The sequence below is a fragment of the Oncorhynchus mykiss genome, chromosome 25 (genome assembly GCF_013265735.2).
Source record: "Oncorhynchus mykiss isolate Arlee chromosome 25, USDA_OmykA_1.1, whole genome shotgun sequence".
Lineage (NCBI taxonomy): Eukaryota > Metazoa > Chordata > Actinopteri > Salmoniformes > Salmonidae > Oncorhynchus > Oncorhynchus mykiss.
Genome location: NC_048589.1, coordinates 577,506 through 594,050, shown reverse-complemented (window position 1 = coordinate 594,050; position 16,545 = coordinate 577,506). Strand labels below are relative to the sequence as shown.

Here is a 16,545-nt window from a genome sequence, read left to right as displayed (position 1 = left end):
CCAGGGTATGACGGCTGCGTGGTCCCATGGTGTTTGGAAATTGCTCTCAAGGATGAACCAGACTTGTGGAGGTCTACAATGGCTGATTTCTTTTGATTTTCCCATGATGTCAAGCAAAGAGGCACTGAGTTTGAAGGTAGGCCTTGAAACATATCCACATGTACACCTCCAATTGACTCAAATGAAGTCAATTAGCCTATCAGAAGTTTCTAAAGCCATGACATAATTTTCTGGAATTTTCCAAGCTGTTTAAAGGCACAGTCAACTTAGTGTATGTAAACTTCTGACCCACTGGAATTTATGTACAGTGAATTATAAGTGAAATAATCTGTCTGTAAACAATTGAAAGATGACTTGTGTCATGCACAAAGTATATGTCCTAACCGACTTGCCAAAACTATAGTTTGTTAACAAGAAATTTGTGGAGTGGTTGAAAAATGAGTTTTAATGTCTCCAACCTAAGTGTATGAAACTTCCGACTTCAACTGTATATGGGGAAGATAATGTAGTGGAAATTTCCTGTATTTACCAAATCATGAGAGCAAACCACACACAAGTCAGAGTTATCATAAAGGCCATCTTTAATTATAGAGCTCCATCACAACCCTGTGACTGTCAGATCAATTCAGTGTCTATAAATGAATTCTCTGAGAGTCCTTACACATTGCAGCTGAGGTCCTTTATAGCAAAGACACACATAGCCAGACAGCATTGGCTATAAATTATCGTTCAGCTTTGTCTCCTAAACTATGTTCTTATCTCGCTCTCAGAACCATAAAACAAAACCTATATCAACAGGCATATATCAAATACACCCCTTCTGGACAAGATCACAGAGACACAGTGACTGGCACACAGACATTGTGGAGTCAAGAAATAATTGGTTTAAAAGATATGTTTACATATGAAGACAATCTTGACCTCTCCCCTCTCTGCAGCCCAAGTAACTGAAACCTTGACAGAGAACAGATAACTGCAACCGGCCAACAGTATTATCCAAAAATAAACATTCTGATGAGAAGTAACTCACAAGCATATAATGAAAATAAAACATCTTATCTATGTTACCCAACTAATTCTGATTATTCCCCCACAACAATCAGGGAAGTGATGGAGTCCAGGTGAGTCTAAAATGACGCCCAGGTGCGTGTAACGATGGTGACAGGTGTGCGTCATAACGAGCAGCCTGGTGACCTAGAGGCCAGAGAGGGAGCACATGTGACAGTGCAGCTGCTAATACTCTTAAACCTTTGGATGCCATCTACCATAGTGCCTTTCGTTTTGCTTGAGGTGACAGTTTTGATACTCATCACTGTATCAAAAGTTTGGCTGGACTTCGCTAAAGACCTGTAGATCTCTACATTACTCCTTTTTGTTTACAAGTCCCTACTTCATAAACTTACATCTTTTCTAACTTTGCTGTTGAAGTATAGACACCCGAGTTGTCTAACCCATTTACAGGATTGGTAAACTCTTGCTTTTAGTTTCAATGCACCATATTGCTGGAACAAATATCAAAATTAATTTCATCTTGATGTTCAGGTGCCGTTCATGCAGTATAATGTATTAATTGGGGATTTATTTGTGGAGGAATGTTAATTTTTTTCTTGACGATTTGTGAGGTTTTATTTGTGTTTAGCATGACTATGTTTTTGTGTGTGTACTGTGTATATACAGTACCAGTCAAAGGTTTGGACACACCTACTCTTTCAAGGGTTTTTCTTTATTTTTACTATTTTCTACATTGTAGAATAATAGTGAAGACATCAAAACTATGAAATAACACACATCGAATCATATAGTAAGCAAAAAAAGTGTTAAACAAATCTAAATATATTTTTGGGCTGGTACTGTGTGTGCGTGTATGTATGTATGTATGTATGTATGTATGCATGTATGTATGTATATATATATATAAGTACCAGTCATAAAATATATTTAGATTTGTTTAACACTTTAACACAATTAAAAAATCTAAATGTTTTTGACTACTACATTATTCCATATGTGTTATTTCATAGTTTTAATGTCATCACTGTTATTCTACAATGTAGAATATAGTAAAAATATAGAAAACTCTTGAATGAGTAGGTAAAAGTGTACTGTACACACCCGGATTATGCCACATAACTTGAGTGATAACTAGTCCACAGTTAGCTCAAATAACTTGTGTTTTCTTTTCATACAAGAAAATAACCCTAAATGTCAATTGGTTGTCATATGTACAGTATTTCCCCTGGAATAAACATCTTCAATTGATGGGTTTAGATAGTACTGGAAGTCTATGAAATACTTTGATTGTTTGCTTGAGTCTGCCTGGAGTGCTAGATGGGCACTTTTGGGACTATCCCATTGGTACCATTGCGGCAGGCAAGCAGAATCAAGCACAGCTTAATTCAAAAATATATTTTGAATTAGGTTTCAAATACTATTTGAACCCAGGTTTTATTCAACATGTACAGTGTTAAACAAGTCAGTGTCAGATAAACAGTAGTGTGGCTCAACTGTGATCGTGGCTATGAAAACAATTTAAATCCTGTCAAACCCTTTAGACTCAAGGGTCATCACATACTGGTAAGTGCGAAACCCCCCCAATCTAAAACCTCCTGTGTTCACACTTTTAGAACATTCAGGTAAACTTTTGCATACTAGACTAGCTATCAGTGGGACCATATGTTCACTGGCTAATATGCACGAGGAAGTCTTTGTACTGTACCTGGGAGCAGATGCACCTGCAGATGGGTGCCCTCCTGGCCAGATGTGAAATATGTCCATCTCATCTGCACCGAGAGAAGACGCTTTGCCTGGTGGCTCTGGAGAGATGGTTTACTTACTGAATACATAAACAATGTTTGAATGGAAAGAACACACGTTGTACAGTACACACATTGCATTACAACTCAAGGTAAGGTCGGTTAGGTATCCCCAAGGCTTACACTGTATGATATAAATATTTAAATGTTTAGCAGGGCCTAACCAAAGGCCAAGGGACAGTAAAAACATATCATGAAAGTCAACAGAAGTTGTAAGGGATGCTGTGGTCGGAAAACAGCAATCAGGTGTAAAGAAGCTTACTGAGAATCAAATAATTGTGACAACTAACAAAATCTACTGAAACAGAACGATTTTTTCATATTCAGTTGTATTTTTATATATCACTGTAAATAATAAATACATCTCTCTCATCAACTCACTTCCAGACACATTCTACAAAGACATCTTTTCTCGTGATGAGTAACAAAGTGGTGAAATATTACTGATCATCTCACTGACAACAAACTGTTGTCTAATAAAGTAACAGAGATGGAAAACTACATTTAATGTATATTTATTCATAATTATGCGATGTAATCATCTGGGAAGTCAAATCCAAATTATGACAGGAAGTCTATTGCAGATAATTATAGTTATATAAAAAATAAAAGCATTCTGATACATTTAGACAAAGTTCTGTTCTGTGGGTGTTGTTGTCAAGAAAACGATTACCCCAAATAATACAAGTATTTTGTTCCCATTAGAGGAAATCCATTATTGAGTTAAAATCCCTATTGAAACCTGCTGTACAATATAATATATGGGTTTTCTTTTGGGTAGAATTTAAACACTTGCTTGGCTCATTGAAGTCAAGATGGTAGCCTGGGGTAGAACAAAAAAAAATCAACATACATTAAAAAGCAATGAATTTCTCTAATAAAATCTGTTTGCTGGTGGTAGTTACGTAGAAAATGACAGAGAGGACCAGAAGCAATGGAGGGGGGGGTGGAGTTTTCAAGTTCCATTTCACTGTAAGTGAGGAGAGAGCAATTTGCCTGAACATTTTTATTTTTACCATTCCTTTGAAATAACACAAGTAGGCATGGGTTAGTTGTTAATTACACATTTGTAGATAAACAATGCAATAAAATATTGAATTGAGAGACATGGGGGAATGGAAGTAATAACTAATTGTTCAATATATATATATATATATTTTTCATTATTAAAAGTGACCACACATGCTATGATTTACATACATAATTTAATTGAACAGGGAAAAACATGTATTTTAACAGGTTGCTGAGAGGAAATGTATATGCCTAAATATTTGTCAAAATCAGTTTGTATTCCGTTTTGTGTCATCTTGTGCTTTTTATATGAATGCTGACAAATGGTTTCTTATGGAATCTTTTGCACTGGGGTGTTTAGCAAATTGATTAGCTTATATTGATTAGCTTAAATTGATTAGCTTATTTATGATTATTCTGTAAAGAAAAAGGAATCAGAAAACAAAAAATACCCCAATAAAATAAAATGAAAATGTAAAACCTTCCCCCAAAACATTAGTAGAGTAATTTTACAATAATTATTTTCAAAAACCAGCTGGTTAAGGTAACTCATGGTCTCAGGTAGTTCCAATGTTTTTACAGTTTCTGTAAAAGTAGAGTTACACTCTCATTTGAGTACTAAAATATGTAGGTCTGTGAGAACCAGACAGTCTGATCCAATTGACTGACAAACACCCAGGTAAACCAAGTCCATTATCAGCCGTAAGAGTCACACCTGAAAGGTCCTCCTTTCACAGTCCTTGGACATCGTAGCAAAAATGTATTTTTCTCAGCAGGTCCAGTTGAAATTAATGGGGAGACTTCAAAAGCATCCCTCCCTCCAAGTAGTTTTTTTGTCGGAGCCCATTGTTTATGTCCAAGAGCTCCCCGTTCTCACTCAGTCACTCTGACAAAGCTGGGCCACCATCCTTCCTCCGCTCGAGCACAAGTCCCACTCAAAAAGCCTGGACTGTCAATGGTAGTAAGTAATTTCCTAGGTCAAAATAAACGAGCTGTATGGCAATGGGAGTTAGCTGCAGATCACATAATTTTCTTCTCTCTATAAAATGTGCCTACGGTGCAAATGCTTGTACGGTAAAATAGCCCATGTTGGTTTTTCCATTCATGAGAATTTCCACTAAGTCTGAAGGCACTTGATTTCATGTCAGACAGCAGTGCCTTATCTTATCCCGAGAGGACTAGCTGTTGAGATATGACCAAAAGATGCAAAAACTGCTCTTTTGACTGCTCATAAAGTAACCTTCCAAAAGACTGCCGAAAGCCTGTATGGGAACTGTATCCTGATCAATGAGCAACTCATGCAGGGAGAGAAAGCGTGTTAACATTCAATGTTTTTCTTTTTTGCACCTATTTTTATGTGCTTTATGGAGCCATGCTGAAATCAAAGGTCAAAATAATGACTTCTATTGGAAACGGGTGTTACAAGAAGGAGAGCGAGTCAAACTACTACAACCTAAATTCAAATGAGCTTGAATTTCCTCCAATGCCATTCAAGTAAGGTATGTTACAGGAGGATGATTCAGAGGGCATTGGAATACACACTGCTATGGTCTTTAAGCACCACATATGACTTGACCTGACTAAATTATGATTGGTCAGGAGGTGAAAGAAGAAAGAAGGCTCCAATCGAGAAGCTTAGCTAGATAATGGCTAACTAAAAAAAGAGAGATGAGGATAGAAGCTCAATTACCTTTCATATAAAGGGCTTGTTATTGACTGTTTTCTCTGCTATCGGTACCGGAGCGCCAAGTCTAGGACCAAAAGGCTCCTCAACAGCTTCTACCCCCAAGCCAGACTGTTGAACAATTCACAAAATCGCCCCCGGACAATTTACGTTGACCCCCCTCCCTTTGTACACTGCTGCTACTCGCTGTTTGTTTGTTACCTATGCATAGTCACTTCGCCCCCCCCTACATGTACAGATTATCTCGACTGCCTGAACCCCCGCACACTGACTCGGTACCGGTGCCCCCTGTATATAGCCTCGTTACTGTTATTCATATTGTGTTACTTTTTATTTTAGTCTACTTGGTAAATATTGTCTTCTTCTTGGACTGCACTGTTGGTTAAGGGCTTGTAAGTAAGCATTTCACGGTAAAGTCTACACTTGTTGTATTCGGCGCATGTGACAAATAAAGTTTGATTTGATTGCAATTACTATTGTTAATAAAGCCTAGAGTACTTAAGGGAGTGAAAAACACAATAATCCCTCGTCAATCCCTTTTACGTAATGAAAGAAATGTGTCATGTCCCTGTTTATTAAATCACCTTCTGAAATTTTAGGGCAGGTGGGACAGAGAGAAGCCGCTACAGTACATCGAAAGGATCTAAGTACAATGCACCATCGTTCAGCTACTGCATAACAGAGTAACCTAGCGAACAAGTGTATGCACATTGTAATGAAACCAACCTTACGCAAACCTTGAAGAGAGAAAGAAAAGGGGGAAAAAAGAACAGACAAAGAAATAATTATGATGAATTGACTTACAGATATACATATAATGCACCAAGCAGTCAAATTCTAGCCTCTGGGTAGAAAGTATGCAAATGTGTTTGTTTATGCACATTTTGATGAATCCGACCATAGGCAGCCTCCAAGTTTTAAGAGAGGTGAAAAGCCACAACCCAGAGTAATACTAGCCTCTATCATATTCATGAGAAAATAGCTTCGGGGTCAGTGTGGGTTGAACGAATTTTGTAAATTTCTCAACATACTGTTAACATAAAATCAAAGTCTTCCACACAAATCAATTATCATCATTCTGTGGCCCATTTAATGATACATGGAACCACACCGTGTCCTTGTGCTTTACAGAAATGTACCCATACTCTGCCTCGATTGCTTCAGCTGCAGAAAAAAATGATGAACTGGACTCGACTCTCCATCTTGACCTTGGAGTGCACTCTGTGCATATTTCAGAAAAATCCGGATGAACTGAGTTTTTTTGTTTCCTTCATGCTCCACCCTGGACCAGTGCTGGGCTGCTGCTCTCCTGCAGACTGAAAAGGAGTGAATCTTTGGTAGTTTTTGGGGTTTGGACAGTCCACGTCTGCAAACTTTTCCACGGGGGTTGGGCCACGTCAGGTTGCTCCTCCTGGGAGAGAGGGGTCACCTCTGAAGGTCCACAAACACCAGGGTCAGGGTGACCAAGAACTGCCATATATGGGGCGTGGTAGGAGGAGACAGTGACCTTAGATCTGTAGGGATAGAGAAAGAAAGCTGATGACTTAGATAATCTAGGGAGCATGATCCTTTTTCATTGAGCGAATGGGATGACGTGTGGGGAACGTGTACGATTCTGTTTGATTTATGGAAGACTTTTCAACATATTTAAATATTTTTAGTTGTTCTGAGGAGGACCATACACTTGCTCCCTGGAGGAGACTCTGGCATGTACAGTGCCATGAAAATCTATTTGCCCCCTTTCTGATTATCTCTATTTTTGCATATTTTTGACATGGAATGTTATCAGATCTTCAATGAAAACCTAATATTAGATAAAAGGAACCTGAGTTTACAAATAACAAAAAAATATTTTATTTATTTAAAAAAGTTATGCAACACCCAATTCCCCCGTGTGAAAAAGTAATTGCCCTCTGATCAACAACTACAATCAATAAATGGTTGTACCACCTTTGCTGCAACGACAACAACCAAATGCTTCCTGTAGATGTTGATCAGTCTCTCACATCGCTGTGGAGGAAATTTGGCCCACTCTTCCATGCAGAACTGCTTTATCTCAGCGCCATTTTTGTGTTTTCAAGCATGAACTGCTCGTTTCAAGTCCTGCCACAACATCAATTGGGATTAGGTTTGGACTTTGACTAGGCCATTCCAAAATTTAGACTTAATTGTGTGTTTTGGATCATTGTATTGCTGCATGACCCAGCTGCACTTCAGCTTCAGCTCACAGACGGATGGCCTGACATTCTCCTGTAGAATTTTCTGATACAGAGCAGAATTCATGTTTCCTTCTATTAAGGCAAGTCGTCCAGGTCCTGAGGCATCCCCAAACAATCACACTATATGCAAAATATGCAAAAGTAGAGAAAATTTGAAATGGGCAAATACTTTTTCACAGCACTGTAGATGTGGTGTGATTTCTCCCAATGTAGTACCAAAATACTTCAGAGGCAGCTCATCCACAAGTATGCTGTCGACTTACTGCTGAAATACAGTGGAAGTCGGAAGTTTACATACAATTCCTGACATTTAATTATAGTAAAAATTCTCTGTCTTAGGTCAGTTAGGATCACCACTTTATTTTAAGAATGTGAAATGTCAGAAAAATAGCAGAGAGAATGATTTATTTCCGCTTTTATTTCTTTCATCACATTCCCAGTGGGTCAGAAGTTTATATACACTCAATTAGTATTTGGTAGTATTGCCTTTGAATTGTTTAACTTTGGTCAAACGTTTTGAGTAGCCTTCCACAATAAGTTGGGTGAATTATGGCCCATTCCTCCTGACAGAGCTGGTGTAACTCAGTCAGGTTTGTAAGGCCTCTTTGCTCGCACACGCTTTTTCAGTTCTGCCCACAAATTTTCTATGGGATTGAGGTCAAGGCTTTGTGATGGCCACTCCAACACCTCGACTTAGTTTTCCTTAAGCCATGTTGCCACAACTTTGGAAGTATACTTGGGGTTATTGTCCATTTGGAAGACCCATTTGCGAACAAGCTTCAACTTCCTGACTGATGTCTTGAGATGTTGCTTCAATATCCAAATCATTTTCCATCCTCCCCATTTTTCCTCCAAACATAATGATCATTATGGCCAAACAGTATTGTTTCATCAGACCAGAGGACATTACTCCAAAAAGTACAATATTTGTCCCCATGTGTAGTTGCAAACTGTAGTCTGGCTTTTTTATGGCGGTTTTGGAGCAGTGGCTTCTTCCTTGCTGAATGGCCTTTCAGGTAATGTCGATATAGGACTCGTTTTACTGTGGATATAGATACTTTTGTCCAGGTTTCCTCTAGCATCTTCACAAGGTCTTTTGCTATTGTTCTGGGATTGATTTGCACTTTTCGCACCAAAGTACATTAATCTCTAGGAAACAGAACGCGTCTCCTTCCTGAGCAGTATGACGGCTGCGTGGTACTTGCGTACTATTGTTTGTACAGATGAACATGGTACCTTCAGGCATTTGGAAATTGCTCCCAAGGATGAACCAGACTTGTGGAGGTCTACAATTTTTTCTGAGGTCTGGGTTGATTTCTTTTGATTTTCCCATGATGTCAAGCAAAGAGGCTCTGAGTTTGAAGGTAGGCCTTGAAATACATCCACAGGTACACCTCCAATTGACTCAAATGAAGTCAATTAGCCTATCAGAAGCTTCTAAAGCCGTGCCATCATTTTCGGGAATTTTCCAAGCTGTTTAAAGGCACAGTCTACTTAGTGTATGTAAACTTCTGACCCACTGGAATTGTGATACAGTGAATTATAAGTGAAATTTGTGAAGTGGTTGAAAAATAAGTTTTAGTGACTCCGACCTAAGAGTATGCAAACTTCCGACTTCAACTGTACATGAAGTATAAGACAATTCCTCAAACAGTTAAGAGGTTCATTAAACATGAACATTTGTACATTTTTTGGTAGTATTTTCACTGAACCTTGTTTATCAGCAAAGAGACCCAGCCAACAGTCTCAAGTGTACAAGTGAGAAAACATCTAATGTCTAATATTTCATGGGAGTTGCTGATATCTTCCATTTGGAAGGATACTTAACATGATTCAAAAAGCCATTACCTTAAGTAATATAAGTAATGAGTAAAATACATTTTTCCATTCCATTAAACATCTATCTTTTTTAGGTCAACAAGACAGTAACATTTTCTGTCTTGCATAACACTTGAAAGCAGCTGTTCGATCATTCCCTCTAAAATGTAATTTCACTGACGATACCTGAAACATCCATAAAGAAAAATGAAAAATATAGCGGCATAGCTGTACTCTTGGAGAGCAAATGTGAGAGAGCTAACAATAGAGCTCTCTCAGTCCTTGAATTTTAGTTCCCAAGAGGAATAATATGCATGTATATGTTATTATAAGCCTTGCCTCTTCATGGTTGAGTGGTTCTGGATGATGTATAGGTCCATGGTTGTCATGAATTCCCAGGTATAAACAAAAAAAAGCACTTACTATTGGGTGGAGGGTCTTTACATTCTCCTTCCTCAATGGTGACATCATCTATGGCGATATCGCCTTCTATACCCGGACCACGAATTCCTTCCAGAACCAACTACCAAAATGGGATAAGACAGACAAAAACAAAACTTGTTTACACCAACTGCTTAAATGTCTTACTGCTACTAACTCAATGAGTTATTCTGTGAAACATATACTGTAGCAAAATATATAGGACAAATGTTTATATAAGACATGGCATAAGGGGGAAGCACAGATCAAGGCAGTTTTGTACCTTAGGGTCACCATAGTTCTGCATTGGTGACCCACTGCTCCTCCCAAAGAGTTGTACCCACCTGGAAAGAGGCTATTGGGTGGATGTTGACTTTGGCTTGCTTCCATCGGTCCCCTTGGTTCCCGACCAAGTTCCACAAGGAACTGTCTGAGCCCGAGTGGCCCTTCTGCCGTAGGTACGCGTTCAACGCCCCTAGAGGAGAAAACATCATGCACTTTATGGACAACATGGCCAGCTCAATCAAGCACAACTTCAGTATTTGAAAGATTTCAAGTACAATTGGAACCCAGGTCTGATATCCTCGATCATATATGGCCTCATCATGGCAGCACTTATCCTTATGTGTTGAGACTTTACTCATCATTAATGTATGACCTTATACTATTAACAAAACACATAAAAGCTCATTACTGCAAATACTACATGTCTCAAGGGGTCTACACATTAACCTTCCCTTATTGAGTGTGGCTTTTACTGAGTGGAATGTATGAATTTGCTAACATAATTTACTTCTCAGGGGATGATCATGAGTTAAATCTTGTGTTTTTTCCCCCAGTGCAAACGAGGAGATGCCAAAGAGAGTGCTCAGAGGCCAAACTAGACGAGCCGTCAGCTACAATATGCTACATCCCTGTGAGGGGAGCCTTAAGTGGATCTCACTGGATGATCAAAAAGCAACAACGACAGATCCCTGAAAATACCCACTACTTCAAATGAGAACTCAAAGTCTCTCCACCACTCACTCACTCATTCTGCACTCTCTCATTCTGGAGGTTGCCTTTCTTTCTCTAACGGAAACCAATGAAAAATGAAAGACAGGAAAGAAGGACACGCCGTCAGCCATTTTTGACTCCGGCTTCTGGTTTCTGAGGCTGAGCAAGCAGAGAAAGAGAGGGCCCATTGAGACCTGCGTGGATTAGGTTGACACGTCCTATTCAGAATCTCGACAGCTTTGCGGAGCAGAAAATTGAAGTTGCAGGCATGTCTGGCAGGTCAGAGGACACACCCATCGCTCAGGTGCAACTGTCTGACACCGCAACAACAGGAGGGCATGAGCAGGGTGTGAGAAGGCAACCTTGGCGACAGAAGCAGGGGAGCCTGACTAGATTTTGATGGATGATAAGGTTATTAATATTCAAAATGGAAGGTTTGTAAACACCCAGAAATAGTGAGTTTTCTTGTGTAGTGTTCAATTTCCATTTCCACCAATGCCCGGGGGGCTTCACATATTCCATTATGGAAGTGTTACTGAGTGGTTGTCGAATTAAAAAAGAAAGGTGGGAGTACAACTTGAGTGGTAAGAAAACTCTTATCTAATCATCAGGGAGGTACCGAACAGGGAAATAGGGGATTTGATTGCAAGTAGATGCTAATGGAAAGCACTCAGGTGTGTACTTAACAAATCAAACACACTCTATGCTAGATTTGCCTGATGAATTAGCTACAATGCAGAATTTGCATTTATCCTTGTAATTTACACTACATTACCAAAGTATGTAGACACCTGCTCGTCGAACATCTCATTCCAAAATCATGGGCATTAATATGGAGTTGGTCCCTCTTTGCTGCTATAACAGCCTCCAATCTTCTGGGAAGGCTTTCCACTAGATGTTGGAGACTTTCTTCCATTCAGCCACAAGATAATTAGTGAGGTCGGGCACTGATGTTGGGTGATTAGTCCTGGCTCACAGTCAGGCGTTCAAATCCATCCCAAAGGTGTTGATGGGGTTGAGGTCAGGGCTCTGTGAAGGCCAATCAAGTTCTTCCACACCAATCTCGACAAACCATTTCTGTATGGACCTCACTTTGTGAATGGGGGCATTGTCAAGCTGAAACAGGAAAGGGCCTTCCCCAAACTATTGCCACAAAGTTGGAAGCACAGAATCATCCAGAATGTTATTGTATGCTGTCGTGAAAAGATTTCCATTCATTGGAACTAAGGGGCCTATCACAAACCATGAAAAACAGCCTCAGACCATTATTCCTTCATACGCCAAATCCAGATTTGTCCGTCGGACTGCCAGGTGGTGTAGCATGATTTATCACTCTAGAGAACGCACTCTAAAGATGGCATCCTATGACGGTGCAACGTTTATAGTCACTGAGCTCTTCAGTGAGGCCATTTTACTTCCAATGTTGGGCTATGGAGATCACAAGTCTGTGTGCTCGATTTTATACACCCGCAGCAACGGGTGTGGCTGAAATAGCCAAATCCACTAATTTGAAGAGGTGTTCACATATTTTTGTATAGTGTACATTTCATTCCTAATAGCACTAAGGCACTGTTCCACAACTGGCATTTGGCACGTGGGTGATTTTATGTAAATGGGAAGTGTATTCCCACACATAGAGAGATACAGTGCCTTGCGAAAGTATTCGGCCCCCTTGAACTTTGCGACCTTTTGCCACATTTCAGGCTTCAAACATAAAGATATAAAACTGTATTTTTTTGTGAAGAATCAACAAGTGGGACACAATCATGAAGTGGAATGACATTTATTGGATATTTCAAAATTTTTAACATATCAAAAACTGAAAAATTGGGCGTGCAAAATTATACAGCACCTTTACTTTCAGTGCAGCAAACTCTCTCCAGAAGTTCAGTGAGGATCTCTGAATGATCCAATGTTGACCTAAATGACTAATGATGATAAATACAATCCACCTGTGTGTAATCAAGTCTCCGTATAAATGCACCTGCACTGTGATAGTCTCAGAGGTCCGTTAAAAGCGCAGAGAGCATCATGAAGAACAAGGAACACACCAGGCAGGTCCGAGATACTGTTGTGAAGAAGTTTAAAGCCGGATTTGGATACAAAAAGATTTCCCAAGCTTTAAACATCAAGGAGCACTGTGCAAGCGATAATATTGAAATGGAAGGAGTATCAGACCACTGCAAATCTACCAAGACCTGGCCGTCCCTCTAAACTTTCAGCTCATACAAGGAGAAGACTGATCAGAGATGCAGCCAAGAGGCCCATGATCACTCTGGATGAACTGCAGAGATCTACAGCTGAGGTGGGAGACTCTGTCCATAGGACAACAATCAGTCGTATATTGCACAAATCTGGCCTTTATGGAAGAGTGGCAAGAAGAAAGCCATTTCTTAAAGATATCCATAAAAAGTGTCATTTAAAGTTTGCCACAAGCCACCTGGGAGACACACCAAACATGTGGAAGAAGGTGCTCTGGTCAGATGAAACCAAAATTGAACTTTTTGGCAACAATGCAAAACGTTATGTTTGCCGTAAAAGCAACACAGCTCATCACCCTAAACACACCATTCCCACTGTCAAACATGGTGGTGGCAGCATCATGGTTTGGGCCTGCTTTTCTTCAGCAGGGACAGGGAAGATGGTTAAAATTGATGGGAAGATGGATGGAGCCAAATACAGGACCATTCTGGAAGAAAACCTGATGGAGTCTGCAAAAGACCTGAGACTGGGACGGAGATTTGTCTTCCAACAAGACAATGATCCAAAACAAAAAGCAAAATCTACAATGGAATGGTTCAAAAATAAACATATCCAGGTGTTAGAATGGCCAAGTCAAAGTCCAGACCTGAATCCAATCGAGAATCTGTGGAAAGAACTGAAAACTGCTGTTCACAAATGCTCTCCATCCAACCTCACTGAGCTCGAGCTGTTTTGCAAGGAGGAATGGGAAAAAATTTCAGTCTCTCGATGTGCAAAACTGATAGAGACATACCCCAAGCGACTTACAGCTGTAATCGCAGCAAAAGGTGGCGCTACAAAGTATTAACTTAAGGGGGCTGAATAATTTTGCACGCCCAATTTTTCAGTTTTTGATTTGTTAAAAAAAGTTTGAAATATCCAATAAATGTCGTTCCACTTCATGATTGTGTCCCACTTGTTGTTGATTCTTCACAAAAAAATACAGTTTTATTTCTTTATGTTTGAAGCCTGAAATGTGGCAAAAGGTCGCAAAGTTCAAGGGGCCCGAATACTTTCGCAAGGCACTGTATATATGATCACATACAATGTAAGCAATGTTAGAAACACAATATTGTTTGGGTCAATTTGCAGTCCACAAATATTTTCGTATTGCAGTTGAAGTCAGAAAATTACATAGTCATTAAAACTCATTTTTCAACCACTCCACACATTTCTAGTTAACAAACTATAGTTTTGGCAAGTCGGTTAGGACACCTACTTTGTGCATGACACAAGTAATGTTTCCAACAATTGTTCACAGACAGATTATTTCACCCACTGTATCACAATTCCAGTGGGTCAGAAATTGACATACACTACGTTGACTGTGCCTTTAAATAGCTTGGAAAATTCCAGAAAATTATGTCATGGCTTTAAAAGCTTCTGACAGGCTAATTGACAACATTTGAGTCAATAGGAGGTGTATCTGTGGATGTATTTCAAGGCCTACCTTCAAACTCAGTGCCTCTTTGCTTGACATCATGGGAAAATCTAAAGAAACGTTAAACTGCACAAACAATAGTACGCAAGTATGAACACCATGGGACCACGCAGCTGCTCAGGAAGGAGACGTGTTCTGTCTCCTAGAGACGAACGTACTTTGGTGCGAAAAGCGCAAATCAATCCCAGAACAACAGTAAAGGACCTTGTGAAGATGCTGGATGTACAAACAGGTACAAAAGTATCTATATCCACAGTAAAATTAGTCCTATATCGACATAACCTGAAATGCCGTTCTGCAAGGAAGAAGCCACTGCTCCAAAACCGCCATAAAAAAGCCAGACTACGGTTTGCAACTGCACGTGAGGACAAAGATCGTACTTTTTGGAGAAATGTCCCCTGGTCTGATGAAACAAAAATAGAACTGTTTGGCCATAATGACCATAACGTTTGGAGGATAAAGGGGGAGGCTTGCAAGCCAAAGAACACCATCCCAACCGTGAAGTATGGGGGTGGCAGCATCATGTTGTGGGGCTGCTTTGCTGCAGAAGGGACTGGTGCACTTCTCAAAATAGATGGCATCACGAGGAAAATTATGTAGATATATTGAAGCAACATCTCAAGACATCAGTTAGGAAGTTAAAGCTTTGTTGCAAATGGGTCTTCCAAATGGACAAGCATACTTCCAAAGCTGTGGCAAAATGGCTAAAGGACAACAAAGTCAAGGTATTATAGTGGCCATCACAAATCCCTGACCTCAATCCTATAGAACATTTGTGGGCAGAAATGAAAAAAGCGTGTGCGAGCAAGGAGGCCTACAAAACTGACTGAGTTACACCAGCTCTGTCGGGAGGAATGTGGGAAGCTTGTGGAAGGCCACTCGAAATGTTTTACCCCAAGTTAAACAATTTAAAGGCAATGCTACCAAATACTAATTGAGTGTATAAACTTCTGACACACTGGGAATGTGATGAAAGCAATAAAAGCTGAAATAAATAATTCTCTCTACTATTATTCTGACATTTCACATTCTTAAAATAAAGTGGAGATCCTAACTGACCTAAGACAGGGAATTTTTAATAGGATTAAATGTCAGGAATTGTGAAAAACTGTATTTGGCTAAGGTGTATATAAACTTCCGACTTCAACTCTATATTCCGGCCCCCATATGCTCAAGAAAAAAAAAGAAAAAAAACACCCCCGGCTGAATATAGTTGATGATCCCTTCACTAGGGGCACCTTACCTATGTGTTTCCCATACATATGGTAGTAGAAGCCAAAGCAGTAGGTGGGAGCGGCGGTCACAGTCCCATAGGGACTTTTGGGGGCGACGTTGAATGTGGGGGTCAACAGTCGAGCCTTTTCTCCCTCCAGGCGAGGTCGAGACGTCTCAATGTACATGTAGAAACCTGAATGTTGGAAAAACAACAATCAATGTCCATGTAGAAACCCGTATGATAGCAAAACACTGATTAAACATTACATCATACTTTTTGAGAGACCATTAGAATTGAAAACCAAACGGCAGAGTTCATCTCTCTATAATAACTGCTACAAAACTGTAGCTAAGGCACATGCCGTTAGCAGTCCATAAACTGTTGTGGTATCGGGAGAGTTTTCTGAACACTGCACTGCAATTTTCTGACGAGGGAGATGAAAAGTTTAAATTGTGTACAGTGCAATCCATAAAACTGGTTTGCTCTGCGGATACCAATCAGATAAAAAGAGTTTCATCTTCTTAGAGCAAGTTATGTTGGGAATTCAAAAAGCAGATGACTTCAACTGAAAGAAAAACAAACGGACTGGGAAACTTTGAGCCTCGTGTTTCATTGTAAAGCAATGCATTATTTATGACATTATCCCTCGTAAAATGCCCTAAAACACTTAAACAAATGTATCCCGA

General features: G+C 39.7%; 1 protein-coding gene across 1 annotated transcript in view; it reads right to left on the bottom strand.

Moving 5' to 3' along the window:
- Positions 1-5,841: 5,841 nt before the first annotated feature.
- LOC110505206 (MAM domain-containing glycosylphosphatidylinositol anchor protein 2) overlaps positions 5,842-16,545 on the bottom strand; it is a 232,727-nt gene continuing 222,023 nt past the window's right edge. Inside the window, exons 14-17 of the mRNA XM_021584281.2 lie at positions 15,887-16,051; positions 10,310-10,440; positions 9,969-10,068; positions 5,842-7,022 (exon numbers count right to left, since the gene is read on the bottom strand). Coding sequence (XP_021439956.2) covers positions 6,934-7,022; positions 9,969-10,068; positions 10,310-10,440; positions 15,887-16,051 — 485 coding nt within the window. The 3' untranslated portion in view covers positions 5,842-6,933. The remainder of the gene's footprint in view (positions 7,023-9,968; positions 10,069-10,309; positions 10,441-15,886; positions 16,052-16,545) is intronic.